The sequence below is a fragment of the Zosterops lateralis genome (genome assembly GCF_965231275.1).
Source record: "Zosterops lateralis genome assembly, chromosome: Z".
Taxonomy (NCBI): Eukaryota; Metazoa; Chordata; class Aves; order Passeriformes; family Zosteropidae; genus Zosterops; species Zosterops lateralis.
The window spans coordinates 28294589-28307329 of NC_139800.1; the positions used below are offsets into that span (position 1 = coordinate 28294589).

General features: G+C 37.7%; 1 protein-coding gene across 6 annotated transcripts in view; it reads left to right on the forward strand.

Annotated features, from left to right (window-relative positions):
* Positions 1-10493, forward strand: part of RIC1 (RIC1 homolog, RAB6A GEF complex partner 1) — a 49747-nt gene extending 39254 nt beyond the window's left edge. For 2 of the 6 annotated variants that reach the window (XM_083883927.1, XM_083883925.1), the window contains exons 18-26: positions 104-220; positions 992-1720; positions 2049-2207; positions 2319-2452; positions 3427-3713; positions 4496-4690; positions 6508-6697; positions 6834-7022; positions 7326-9221. In XM_083883927.1, the coding sequence (XP_083740053.1) occupies positions 104-220; positions 992-1720; positions 2049-2207; positions 2319-2452; positions 3427-3713; positions 4496-4690; positions 6508-6697; positions 6834-7022; positions 7326-7611 (2286 nt within the window). In that variant the 3' untranslated portion in view covers positions 7612-9221. Of the gene's footprint in view, positions 1-103; positions 221-991; positions 1721-2048; positions 2208-2318; positions 2453-3426; positions 3714-4495; positions 4691-6507; positions 6698-6833; positions 7023-7325; positions 9222-9684 lie in introns of those variants that run through there. The other 4 variants (XM_083883928.1, XM_083883929.1, XM_083883926.1 and 1 more) reach the window with 3 other exon arrangements.
* The last annotated feature ends 2248 nt before the right edge of the window (positions 10494-12741 follow it).

Consider the following 12741-nt stretch of genomic DNA (forward strand, 5'->3'; position numbering starts at 1 on the left):
ATTTCATTTACACCTTTTTTTGTTTAGGATTTTATTGTGGTTATGAGTAAAATTATCATTCAAAAAGCTTAAATAATTTGCATAATATTCTTTCTATCTGTAGGCTTGTGAAGCTGAAAGTATAATGCTTAACTTGGCAGGACAACTTATCATGTTGCAAAGGGATCGATCTGGACCCCAGATACGAGATAAAGATAATAATCCTAATCAAAGAAAGCATGTGAGTAAATACATGTGGAGTACTGCATTTGGCTTCAAAGATGTCAGTGATGGAAGAAGCTGTGCAAGAGAACAGTCCAAACATAAAGAAAATAGAGTTATATCCAAGGCAGTATCTACAGTTCCAGACTGAATTGGTAGCTGGAAGTATATTAGCATTCGCTACTTATATTGAAATGAAATAGACAAGCCTTAAGAGTAAAGATACTGCCCAAAATTTGGTATACACCAGTAACAGAAAATCTCTAGTCTGTCCAGAACTGTTTTGTATGTTTATGGAACATTATAATTTTTTGCAGAGTATGTTTACAAAGTTCTTAGAAATAACAACAGTAGAAATCAGTTATTAAACTTGCAATTTTTCCTGGCTGGTGAAAACCAATTCTGTGTGAAACAAGCACACTGAGAGAGTGAAATTTAGAAAGTTCAGATAAAGATTTGTCAGTTCTAGGTTGGACTTGTGGGCTAACTGAAAAAGCAGAGAGCAGGTTTTTATTCTTCACCTTTATTCTTCTCTCTCTGTTTCTTGACTAAGTATTAAGGACGTTAAAAAAACGAAAGAAATGTCTTGAAGTAACAAAAGTATTAAGTGCTCTTTTGTCACAGGCTAGGATGCAGATAAGAGAGAGGCAGATTTGTTTCTTCTCTGTTAGAAGAATAACATGTTTGAAGACAGTAGTTCTTTGCTGAAAAATAGAGTTCTTATGAATAGGGTAAAAATAAAAGGAATAATGGATACTGATTTTTTTTTTTAATTTTTCATTTTAAATAGCTGCCTTTTTGTGCTCCGGTTGTCCTAGCCCAGTCTGTTGAAAATGTATGGACTACTTGCAGGATTAACAAACAGAAACGCCACTTACTGGAGGCTCTGTGGCTCAGCTGTGGTGGGGCAGGTATGAAAGTCTGGCTTCCCCTGTTTCCCAGAGATCATCGAAAACCACATTCCTTTCTGTCAAGACGGATCATGCTGCCTTTCCACATCAACATATACCCATTGGCTGTTTTGTTTGAAGATGCCTTGGTTCTTGGTGCTGTTAATGACACTGTGCTCTATGACTGTTTATACACTCAAACCAGTGCTAGAGAACACTTAGAGGTTCTCTTTCCTTTCTCCATTGTTGAGAGAACCTCTCAGATCTACCTCCATCACATTTTACGCCAGCTCTTGGTTAGGAACCTCGGTGAACAAGCCTTGCTTTTGGCCCACTCCTGTGCCACATTACCATACTTTCCTCATGTACTAGAACTGATGCTTCATGAAGTGCTGGAAGAAGAAGCTACCTCACGGGAACCCATTCCCGACCCTCTCCTTCCCACTGTGGCGAAGTTCATTACAGAATTCCCCCTCTTCCTGCAGACAGTTGTTCATTGTGCTAGGAAGACAGAATATGCCCTGTGGAATTACCTTTTTGCTGCTGTTGGAAACCCGAAGGACTTATTTGAAGAGTGCTTAATGGCCCAGGACTTGGACACAGCTGCCTCTTACCTTATTATCCTACAGGTAATGCCACCAAATATATTACAAGAATGTTAACTATTTACTAACACTGCAGTATTTTAAAAATAATGTCATGTTAAAGTTGTGCAGGTTCAACAGATCGTTAATTTAACAGTTTTCTGTTGATATTATGTCCAGTTATGAACGGTGATAAGATCATGCAGTGTAACTAGTTAGTTTATTGTTTTAAATAGGAAAATAATAGCATGAAATTTGCTGTTTATAATCTTTGATTCACTTGGATGCGAAGCAGTGTGGCTTCACTTAAAATTAGAACATCTGATGCTCTATAGTAAAAGTAAATCACTTAATTATTCTTTGTTGCTTGCAGAACATGGAAGTTCCAGCAGTTAGCAGACAACATGCTACTCTCCTATTTAATACTGCCTTAGAGCAGGGAAAGTGGGATCTCTGTCGTCATATGATTAGATTTCTTAAAGCCATTGGCTCTGGAGAAACAGAAACACCCCCAGCTACACCAACAACTCAGGTCTGTGATTAAGAAAAGTAAATACTGTGCATCAAGCCTTATATGATTAATCTTCATGTTATATATCATGTTTGGTCCTTTGAGTGTATGTTTTGGTTTTCTTGGTTTTAGGAACCTAGTTCAAGTGGTGGCTTTGAATTCTTCAGGCATCGCAGCATTAGTTTATCCCAATCAGCAGAGAATCTCCATAGCAAATTTAATTTGACAAAAACGCTGAGTATGCCCTCTGGCCCATCTGGAAAAAGGTAATGTCCTCGCCTTCCCCACTTTATTAGGTACAGGACTAACTTTCTTACCAATTGAAGTTCTAGAAATAAATTGTATTATAGATTTGTCATAATCTCCTTCTGCATGTTTTGCATTTATCATTTCATAACTTTTGTATTGTTGTGTCTCATAACATTCTTGGGAGAATATATTCTCACACATGTAAATATATATGTATATATGTATGTATACACATGCATACTTATATAGATACTGCTTACCAAAAGACTCCGTAACCACTGGATGTGGTACACATTGCATGTGTAGAAATTTAAGTAGCTAGTGAGACCACATGCCTCATATTTAAATTATCTGTTTTGCTGAAAAATACATTTTGAACAGCTCAGTTTGCAGCATCATAGTGTACTCTACTATGCACATCTTGATCTGGCAGTGTGTTTCCAAGCTACATACAGAACTTTTTATGCCTTGGGGTGAACCCCTCTAAAGCTGCCCTATACTGACCCAATATTGACAGGTATTACAGTTCAAAAGTAGTATTGAACTGAAATTCATTATTATCTGCTTTGGCATTTTTCCTCAAAAAGCAATTCTAATATCAATTCTGAATTAGTAATTTTTAATAGAGAATACTATCTTAAAGGTTTTGATAGGAAGGGTTCTAGGCCAATGCTTGGCTAATTCTCTAAGCTTTGCAGTGTCATCTGCCTTTTATCTCTCTTACTTTACTTTTTTCTGCATTGCCAATAGTTTAATGCTCTATAAATCCTGCTGCTGTTGTAACTTAAATCCTTTATTTCACCTACCTGTTGAGGCAGTGGGATCTTTTAGAGAGTATAAACAGCAAGGAATGATGGAAACAGCTTCTGCTGTTAAACAGAAAGTTCCCCTTCTACTACTCTGGTCACTCAGTGTTCAGCAGTTGTGGCCAGCAGCCTTTGCAACTCAGCTTTGTCAGCGTTCACTTGTCTGTTCTATGCTGTGTGTGCAGGTGGAGTAAAGACAGTGACTGTGCTGAGAACATGTACATTGACATGATGCTCTGGCGGCACGCTCGGCGTCTGCTGGAGGAAATCAAGCTGAAAGACCTTGGCTGCTTTGCTGCACAGTTGGGCTTTGAGCTGATCGGCTGGCTGTGCAAGGAGCGAGCCAGAGCTGCCCGTGTGGAGGACTTCGTGTGTGCTTTGAAAAAGCTACACAAGGATTTCCTATGGCCATTTCCAGTTATACCAGCTTCATCTATCAATTCACCTTTCAAGAATGGAAAGTACAAGACAGGTACAGTAACATCTGAGTTTGATATGAACTGTATTTCCCTCCTGCAATGCTACATTTGTGAATCTCACCTTCAGCCAAGGAACAGGATGAGACTTGCCACCTGCACAGCTTTCTCACACAGAGTGTATTTTTTGAAGAGGTTCTGTTTAGCATAGACAGTATCTCTTTTGTGATTACCATTTCTGTTGAAATCTCCTGCTTTCTCAGATGTACTGAATTGGACATCAGTGCAAATGTTAAACTGAACATGGAAATTGCTTCAGTATAAATTCTGCAGAAAAATACTAAAATATTCTTTTGTAGTCTCTTGATGAAGTTTTGATTAACTTTTTAAAAATTAATGTTCCTAATGTTTGAAATTTATTTGTTAGATGGTAAGAACTGACTTCCTTGCTGTAAACCTCCTTTATATTATTATTCTCTCAGTTCACTACCTTATCTCCTTACAGCAATGCTGATGCTACCTTATCTCCGTATGTCAAGGTTGACATTGGCTGCCAAGTCTTCCTCTTTTTAGTACCAGCATCACTATTTACTTCTATTGATGCTAACACTTTATTACATCATACTTCTTTTATGCCAGTGCTCACATAAAAAGCTCATAAAAAGCTGATCAGAAATTCCTGAAATGCCTAAACTTGCAGCACTCCCTTGCATTTCATTGGTCCCCTGATTATTGATGTAGATTCAAGTTTTACCTTCCTGAAATGCCTGGAGAGAACACTCTAAATTTCCTTTTGGATACTAACGTGATTTTTCCATGGTGTGTTTTGATTTTTTAGCCATGGGGGAGCAACTACTAAAATCTCAATCTGCAGACACCTTTGTAAATATGGAAATGGACACAGCAGTTTCAAACACACCTCGTAGTCGCAGCTGGCTTGGTACTATCAGCTCTTCTCAGAGAGAGATTGACACTGTTTCATCCCATGGACCACACATGCAAGATGCATTTCTTTCTCCTTTGCTAAGTAAAGGTTAGTCACTCTTCCTTCAATCTGCTCATTGGAAAAAGTTGAAGTGTGTGCTTGTATTTTGATTTTTGCTTGTCACTGCTGTATTGTCATTTCTCAACTGCTGATAAGAAAAATCCAGGAAAAAAAAACAGACTTACTGAAAATGAGTTTTTTACAACAGAAATTTAGTGCCCATGTTGTAGATTTCTAAGTACGTGCAGTTGAATATGAAATAGATATTTGCTGAGGTTTCTGTCTGTGGTGATAACTTGAAATTCAGTATTTTTTCAGTCTGGCTAGGAAGAGTGTCCTACGTTGGGTTTTTTTTTTTTTTTCTTTGTCTCTTGCATGGATAGGCCTCTTGCAGGGGTTGGAACACCTCTAATTGCATGAACTTTGTGCCTTTGAGTTTACTAAGAATGGTATTAGATACATTACTTATTGAGGGAGTTGAGGAAACTAGAGACCCATATAGTTGTGGTTTTTCCTATGGCTTTATTTAAATTGCTTTTTAAAAGCTGCAATGTATGATCAGCTAACTAAAACAGAAATTGTACTTCATGTATTTTTCCTGAACACAGAAAGAAATGGTAAAAGTTTGTCCAACCATTCTAGTCTTTTTTAAATTTATTTTTAAAATGTTTCATACTTCCTCTTGTCCTTGAGCATAGAGCAACGTTTTCAACAGTATCTAAATCATGTGATTTCCACTCTATTAGGGAAAAGATCTAAGTACTTAGTCTGACCTACAATCTCTTAATTTAAGACTGTAGATCCTTCTGTGAGATTCAGAGCATTTGGAGATCCTCTCTGACCAGTTGGGCATGGTCTCATTTTATTTTCACTCTTGTTTTTTAAATCTGGAGACTGCTAGAAAACTACTGTGTCTTTACATTGCACTAATTTTACTGCTGTCTGCCACTATTGCTCTTCCTATAAACTAGTATAGCAGGGTTTTTTTCTGAGCTGGATGAAGATCTTTGAGTTCAACAGACTTTGGTATGCATTTTGAAGCAGTTTATTTATGCAGTTTATTTTTTTAAGAAACTAAATTAATAATTAAACTAAGAACTAATTAAAACATTGCAAGCTGAATTCTAATAACAGTTTCACAAATTACTCATCCAGCACTGGTATTCATGGGAAAAAAGATAATCAAATAGGGTTTTGACTTTCTAAACATTTTCCAAGAAAAGATGAATCTGCTTTAATATGGAAATCATTCTCAAGAGTAGGTGCCTTCATGACTCACCACTGTAATGGTTTTATCTTTGATGTTACTGTTCCTTTGAAAATTCTGTTACTGCATGCGCTTTTTATGTTTTTATTGGCAATACTTCTTTTTCTAATTTGTGTAGGTAAATATTTACATTACAAAGTGTTCAAAATCTTAATGGTTTTGTGTGAAGAAAATAATTTGATATTGAAATTTTATTTTAACAAAATGAAAAGTTAAGTAAGCAGAATTTTAGACAGACTGTAATCCTGCCTAGACTTAATTCTAGGACTACAGTATGCAAGATGCTGCATCAGTGTTTTTCTGATGATTGCCAACACTACCTAGGATGTCTTACTGATAATAATTCTCCTGAATTATTTTTACTGGATAGAAAAACAATTGCATTCCTGCAACAGTAGTTGTGCCATCCAGTGTGACAAGAAGAATGCTGAAGCAGGATGGACAATATGCATGAAGTAACTCTGATACACTAAAAAGCATTACTTGTTTGTCAGTTTTTATAGGAAGTAGTTCAGAAATTCTGAGTCTTACTAAAGTAGTTCAGAAATTCTGAGTCTTACTAAAGTAAGTAGTTTCTTTTTTTCCTTATGTTTCTGAGTGTTTTTGATAGGTGATGAATGCAGCATTGGTTCAGCAACGGACCTGACTGAAACAAGTTCTATGGTGGATGGAGACTGGACAATGGTGGATGAAAACTTCTCCAGTCTAAGTTTAACTCAGTCAGAGCTTGAGCAGCTCTCTCTAGAGCTGGCCAGTAAAGGGCCACACAAGTCACAGGTGCAGCTGCGGTAAGTAATGACACATCTGCCTCTGAGACTGAGAATTGCTGGCATGCAGCATTTGGAGAAAGAAACAATCTGCACAATCACAGTGCAATTTTTTGTCTTGCGAGTAGAAAAATAAACAGCCTTTTTTTCCATATAGGTACTTGCTACATATCTTCATGGAAGCAGGATGTCTGGATTGGTGTGTTGTCATAGGCCTTATTCTCAGAGAATCTTCAGTTATCAACCAGGTTTTCAGTATCATGCAGTCCTCTGATATTGATGGAGAACTCTGTCAGAATATCAAGACTGGCCTAGATGCTGTTGACAAGTGGGCTTCTACAGATTGGTAAGTGTTACTTTCCACCTTCATATTCACTTGAGCTCTAGATAGTTTGTTACCTAAAAAGTAACTTTGACTTATTATCAATACTTTAGCTGAAACATCACTTCTGAGAGTTGTAATGAAACTGGGAAAAAAACCTGAAACACAAACCAAACTAAAACAAACCCAAACAACTAGCTTTCCAACTTTTATTGTTTGATTAGGGTTGTCTTTTCTCTTTATTTAAAATCATTTCTGCTTTTCAAGCACATGACAGAAGTACTAATTTTAATTCACTCATGCTGTTCTGTCCCATTTTCTTCCTAGCCCTGGGTACAAGCCATTTCTAAGTATCATCAAACCACAGATCCAGAAACTAAATGAAATAGTAGAAGAGCAAGTACAACCTGAAGCGTTTCAGCCAGTGAATCCTTCTAAGGCTCCTGAACAAGCAAACCCAAGAGCTGAGGAAAGCAGGACTTCATCTAGTCATGGCACTAATCCTCAGAGTGATGCTGGCAGCAGCAATGCAAGCAGACATGAAGAGGACAAGGCTAAGACAGAGGATGAGGATTCATTCCAAGAAGGCAGTTACGACTGTGTTGTGTCTTAAATGGAAGGTGAACAACTTCCCAAGCATCAGGTGTGAAAGGAAGCAAACCAGCTCTTAGATCTGTTTCTGTGTTTTGGATTTGAACTCTTTTTATTTAATTTTGTTTTGTTTAGTTTAATATTTCAGCCTTTGAAATTTTTAGCGGGGATAACTAAACACCAGTTTCATCTAATAAGTTCAAAAGGAGGCATGACTTTTTTGATGCAATCGCCAGACAGCAGCTTTACATTTTGATACTTTAAATAGTGTTGGAAAGACAGTGAACACACATGGTGACATGTTCAGCCAATGTTCATCAGTACCTTTACATCACCAACACGTTCCGAAGAAACAACTTATATTTTGCTTGAGTTTAAAAGGCGAAGAGGGGATTAAATATAAAAACTGTTTTCTTTGCAGCTTGACTGCCTAATAAATATCTGATCAATGCAGTTCAGATTGGTTTGATACTGATATTTTGTATTAAAGAACTGTAAAATATATTGTACGTTTTTGTGAATAATCTTGTAAAAATATTCAAGGCTGTACCATATTTGGAGGTACCTATATGTATTTGCATGTTTCTAGATGACTAGTAAAGTTAAAGCAGAGTTGCACTTCTTTCTGGATGAGGCATACGTTACTGACCTAACACTGACACAAGGTGGCTTACCTGTTTTTTACTGCCACTTAACAGATCTTGTAGTTGGGTTAAGGGACTGCTGAAGGTTATTTATTTCATTGTAAATTCTTTTCTGATAAATGGATTTTTAAAATGTAAATAATCATCATATACTCTTGCTATGGAAAACTAGTTTAACAGCTCATACTTAAACATTTTTCAAACATTTTATAATATGCATACTTCTAACTAAGACATATTTAACTTTCATACAATGTTATGAAAACCTGGCTGCAGAAGTCTGTTGCTTTGAGGTACTTATTTTTTCTAGCTGCTGTCCCTATGTAATAACTACCTGTAACAGTATTAATTTAGATATTAGCTTGTTTGTACTACTGTGCAATCTGAACAAAAATGCAACATTACTCATTTTATACACGATAAACTAGTTTATTTTTTATAACATCACCTGATTACTGACATGGACCAAACTAGTCATCGTAGGGTAGTTACATCATCTGTTGCTTTTCTAGTGTAGTTACTAAATGCTCATCCATTTAAAATCTGGAAATTAAGACTATTCACTATTAAGTTTTAAATGAATTGTGGTTTCATCATCTTTATTTCCTTTGTAGATAAGATATCAAGTGCTTTAAAATGTACAAATATTAAACTGTTGCTTTAGAATGGCTTTACTAAGCCAATACAACCAGTACAAGTGCAATAATTGCGAGTATTACGTGGAAAGCTATTCATGAATGCAATTTAAACTTCATTTTATAGAGTTGAAACTGAGACTGAAAGAGGAAAGAAACTCAGTCTGAGTCCCAGCATTAAGCTTATTCTGCGTTGTAGTTACTGGTTACAGATAATGTCTGTCATACCTACAAGCCTGTTGTGACCTGACATCAGAATTCATTATTGTTTTAAGGGGATAATACTTAAAGATTTTTTTATGATAAAGAAACCTGCTTAATCTATGTTAAAAGAAATAAAAACTGTGCTTCAAGTTAATATTTTTCTGTGGTTCTGTGGTAATGATGTAAGCCAAGCCCATCCTGGTCAGTGTTCTGCTGTTCAGGTTTTGGATCTGTGCAAGTAAAACATACCTTAACTGATATATTAACATTCTTAATATTCATATCTTATTACTGTGCTCCTGTTGTTTGGCAGGTAAATCTTTTTAGTTGTGAGATTTTAGAAGTTTGTACTTCTTTAGTAGTAATTATCTCTATGCAAATCTTACATGCTAATTTTGTATTTTGATTTCACTCCTGTTATACTTGTAATTAAAAGACAAATGTACTCAACTTTATTTGAAGTTACTCCTGTGAAAAATAACTGTTTCTGACTTCAAGCCAGGTAGGCCATCTTAGAGGGACAAAGCTCTCAGAGAAACCACCTGATGAAGATTGTTTTTTATATTCCTGTTCCTTTTTTTTTTTTACACTCCTGCTGCTTGTTTTTTACAGGATGAAGGAGTCAAACCTTTTCCTTATTAGTGCATCTTTGAAGTTACATCCACCTGCTGCTGTGAAAAGAGATGTAATGGGTTTAGGTGGTAAGGGTTTGGTAGCAAGGGGGACTGTGTCAGAGCCAGTTCCAACAGACACAGGGAAGCCTGTCAGCTAAGCTGGTGCCTCTTCTCTGCAATGTATTTAACAAGGGGTAAAAAATACTGTGGGAGATGAGTGAGGAAGAGTCCTGCAGGCAGCCAGGCCCATAAAGGAGCAGGAGGATCCAGGCAGTGGAACAGATTCCCTGCAGCCTGTGGCTCTGTGCATGTAAACACACACATCAAATAATATCCTAACAGTCTTGCTATTATTAGCCTCTCACGCTGTGGTACTGCTCAGCAGCTTAGTCGTTTTGGACAGTGGGGAAGCAGGCTCTCCACCTGCAACCCATTGTGGAGCACGCTGGAGCGATACCCACAGTGGCAGCCTTGGAGCACCCACACTAAGCAGTGGATGGATGAATCCTGAAGGAAGCTACAAACAGTCCATGTAAGAGCAGGTTTCAGGGAGGAACTGTAGCCCACAGGGGATCAATGCTGGAACAGCCTCTTCTTGAAGGACCACCCCAGCAAGCGGAGGATCCACTTTGATGCATTATACAAGAGACTGTATCCCATGGAGTCGACCCCATGCTAGAGCAGGGCAATAGTGAGGGAGAGGAAGCAAGCAGAGAAGAAATGTTACAGACTGACCATGACCTGACCATCCCCAGTTCTACACCACTGTGAAAGAGAAGGTAGAAGAGTGAATCCAGGGAGGTTGAGGCGAAGTGTTATCATATTTTAATTGGTAATAAATTAATTTTCCCAAAGTCAGTTTGTTTCATTTGTTGTTTGTACCAGTGAGTAATATTGCTGTCTCAACCCATGAATTTTCTCATCCTATCTTCTCCTGGTCTGCTGAGGGGAGGGTTATCAGAGGGCAGTTTGGTAGGTACCCACCAGCTAGTCAGGGTTAACCCATCACAAAAGGTTTATTCATCTATAAATCTGTGCTATTTTAACTAAAGATTGGAAAAACAGGCCACTTAACCAGTTAAGGATCAAAATAATTTCTGGAATTCCAACATGTTGACACTCTTTTCATTTTGTGTATCCAGCTCACATAAAAATGGCTGATATTAGATTTTCTCCTTTATAACAATTTGTGCATCATCAAGTTTTCTTGATCTGGTTATCATCCTGTGCAAAACTAACTGCCTCAGAAAAATGGGAACAACTCTATATTCCTTGCTACCAGTTTAACAAGTCCTTTCACCATGGGTATATTTGTAAAAATGCTTGAATCAAGTTGCATTTCTGAAGGTAACTTTTCACAATCACTTTTGTCAACCCTAGTTAAACTAATTTTTCCTCAGCATGTTTTAGGAGAAGAAGCCAGTTCAGATGGTTTTAGAGCCAAAGTGTCTCTAAGCTACAGGCTTGAGACCCACTGTTAAGTAAGCAGAAATACCTGAACTAATAACTTAGCCAGAACCTGTACAAAGGAGGTCCTTTTTGTAATAAACAGAGGGGAGAAGTTGTCTCTGGCTATGATATTATAAAAGATGATGGGTAACTTGCTGGGAGCTTACCACTGTAAGCTGACTTCAGCTGAAGGATGGATTTCCCACAAGTAAGGGGGAACAGAAAGGCTACAGACACAACTTACTGTCTCAGTTTAGGTTCCTATCTTACAGCTGAACACTATTGAAGTATGCAGTGAGAGGAATAGCAGCATAGGGTGAGTGGTGTAAAGTCATCCCAGTGTTTAAGCAGAGAAAAGAGAGATACAAACTTGTTGAGTGTTCTATTTATCGTGTGGCCCCTGAAATAGGAAACTCCTTGGGCTCACTTACTCAGAGAGCACTGAGAGGCTTTGAATCCACAGCTGCAGCCTGAAGCTACTACACAGCAGACACAAGGCTCCTAACTACTCTTTCCTTGCTTTTTTGATATTGTTTATTAGCCAATAAACTCCACCTCCCAAAAAAAAACCCACAAATACAAAGAATAAAACAAAAAAAGCCCCCTCAAATAATACAAACCAAAAACCTCAAAACAAACCAAAACCACCCAAACAGAACAAAGCACCACCCCCTCCCCTGAAAAAAACATTTCCAAATAAACTCTGCATGGGCAGCTTTCTAAGATGGTAACTTAAACTCACCTGGCTTTGAAGCTTCTATTAGTTCCATTCTCAGAACAGACTGAAAGACCAGTTCTTTCTTAGATGAATTACTGCTAGTTTTTAAGACTGATTCTTTCAGCTTTCTAAAAACTGAATTTTACAAAAAAGTTTGCTAAGGAACACTGATACCTGACATCCTGCTTGAAATAGAGAGAGCAATTTCTAGATCTCCCTTGACTGGCTTGTACTTCCTGCTCAAGACATTGCTTTAAAAGCTTGGCATGTTCTCAGGCTGCACACACAGCTTTGACAGAACCATGAAGATTTGCGACCCAACAGAACCTCTTCCGCAGTTAACAGGGGAGCTTGGCTAATCTCTAGGATCAGTTTATCCCCCAAGACTGAAAGGGATTTTCATGAAGGTTGAAAATGCATGTTCTGTCTTCAAAATGGAAGCCACAGTTACATAAATTGACACTAACCACAGAATACAGGTTTACTGATCTTACATGTCTTCCTACCATTCTCCACCAAGAATGGTAAGAATACTAAGTTCTAAAATGGGTCATCCTGCAGGCTCCTTCCAGATAATCATCAAAAGTCAGATTACTTTTAGCCCTTGAGGGAGAAAAGTACGGAACAGCTTTGCCATGCAGACAAACTGTTCTTCAGCTGTGTCCCACCTGTTACAACTAGCTCTGTATAGACTTGTTAGATCTTGTCAATTTGATTAGTATTTTTCCAGGAGGACTGCAATCCAACCCAGACTGATAGGTATTAAAGACAGATCTTACTAGCACAGAACAGCCCCACTCAGCTCAACAGTCTGTCAGTTTGTGTATGATAGCTGAAATTTTCCTGTTCACTGCACCTATCCCAACACTTTCTTTATTCAAATGCATA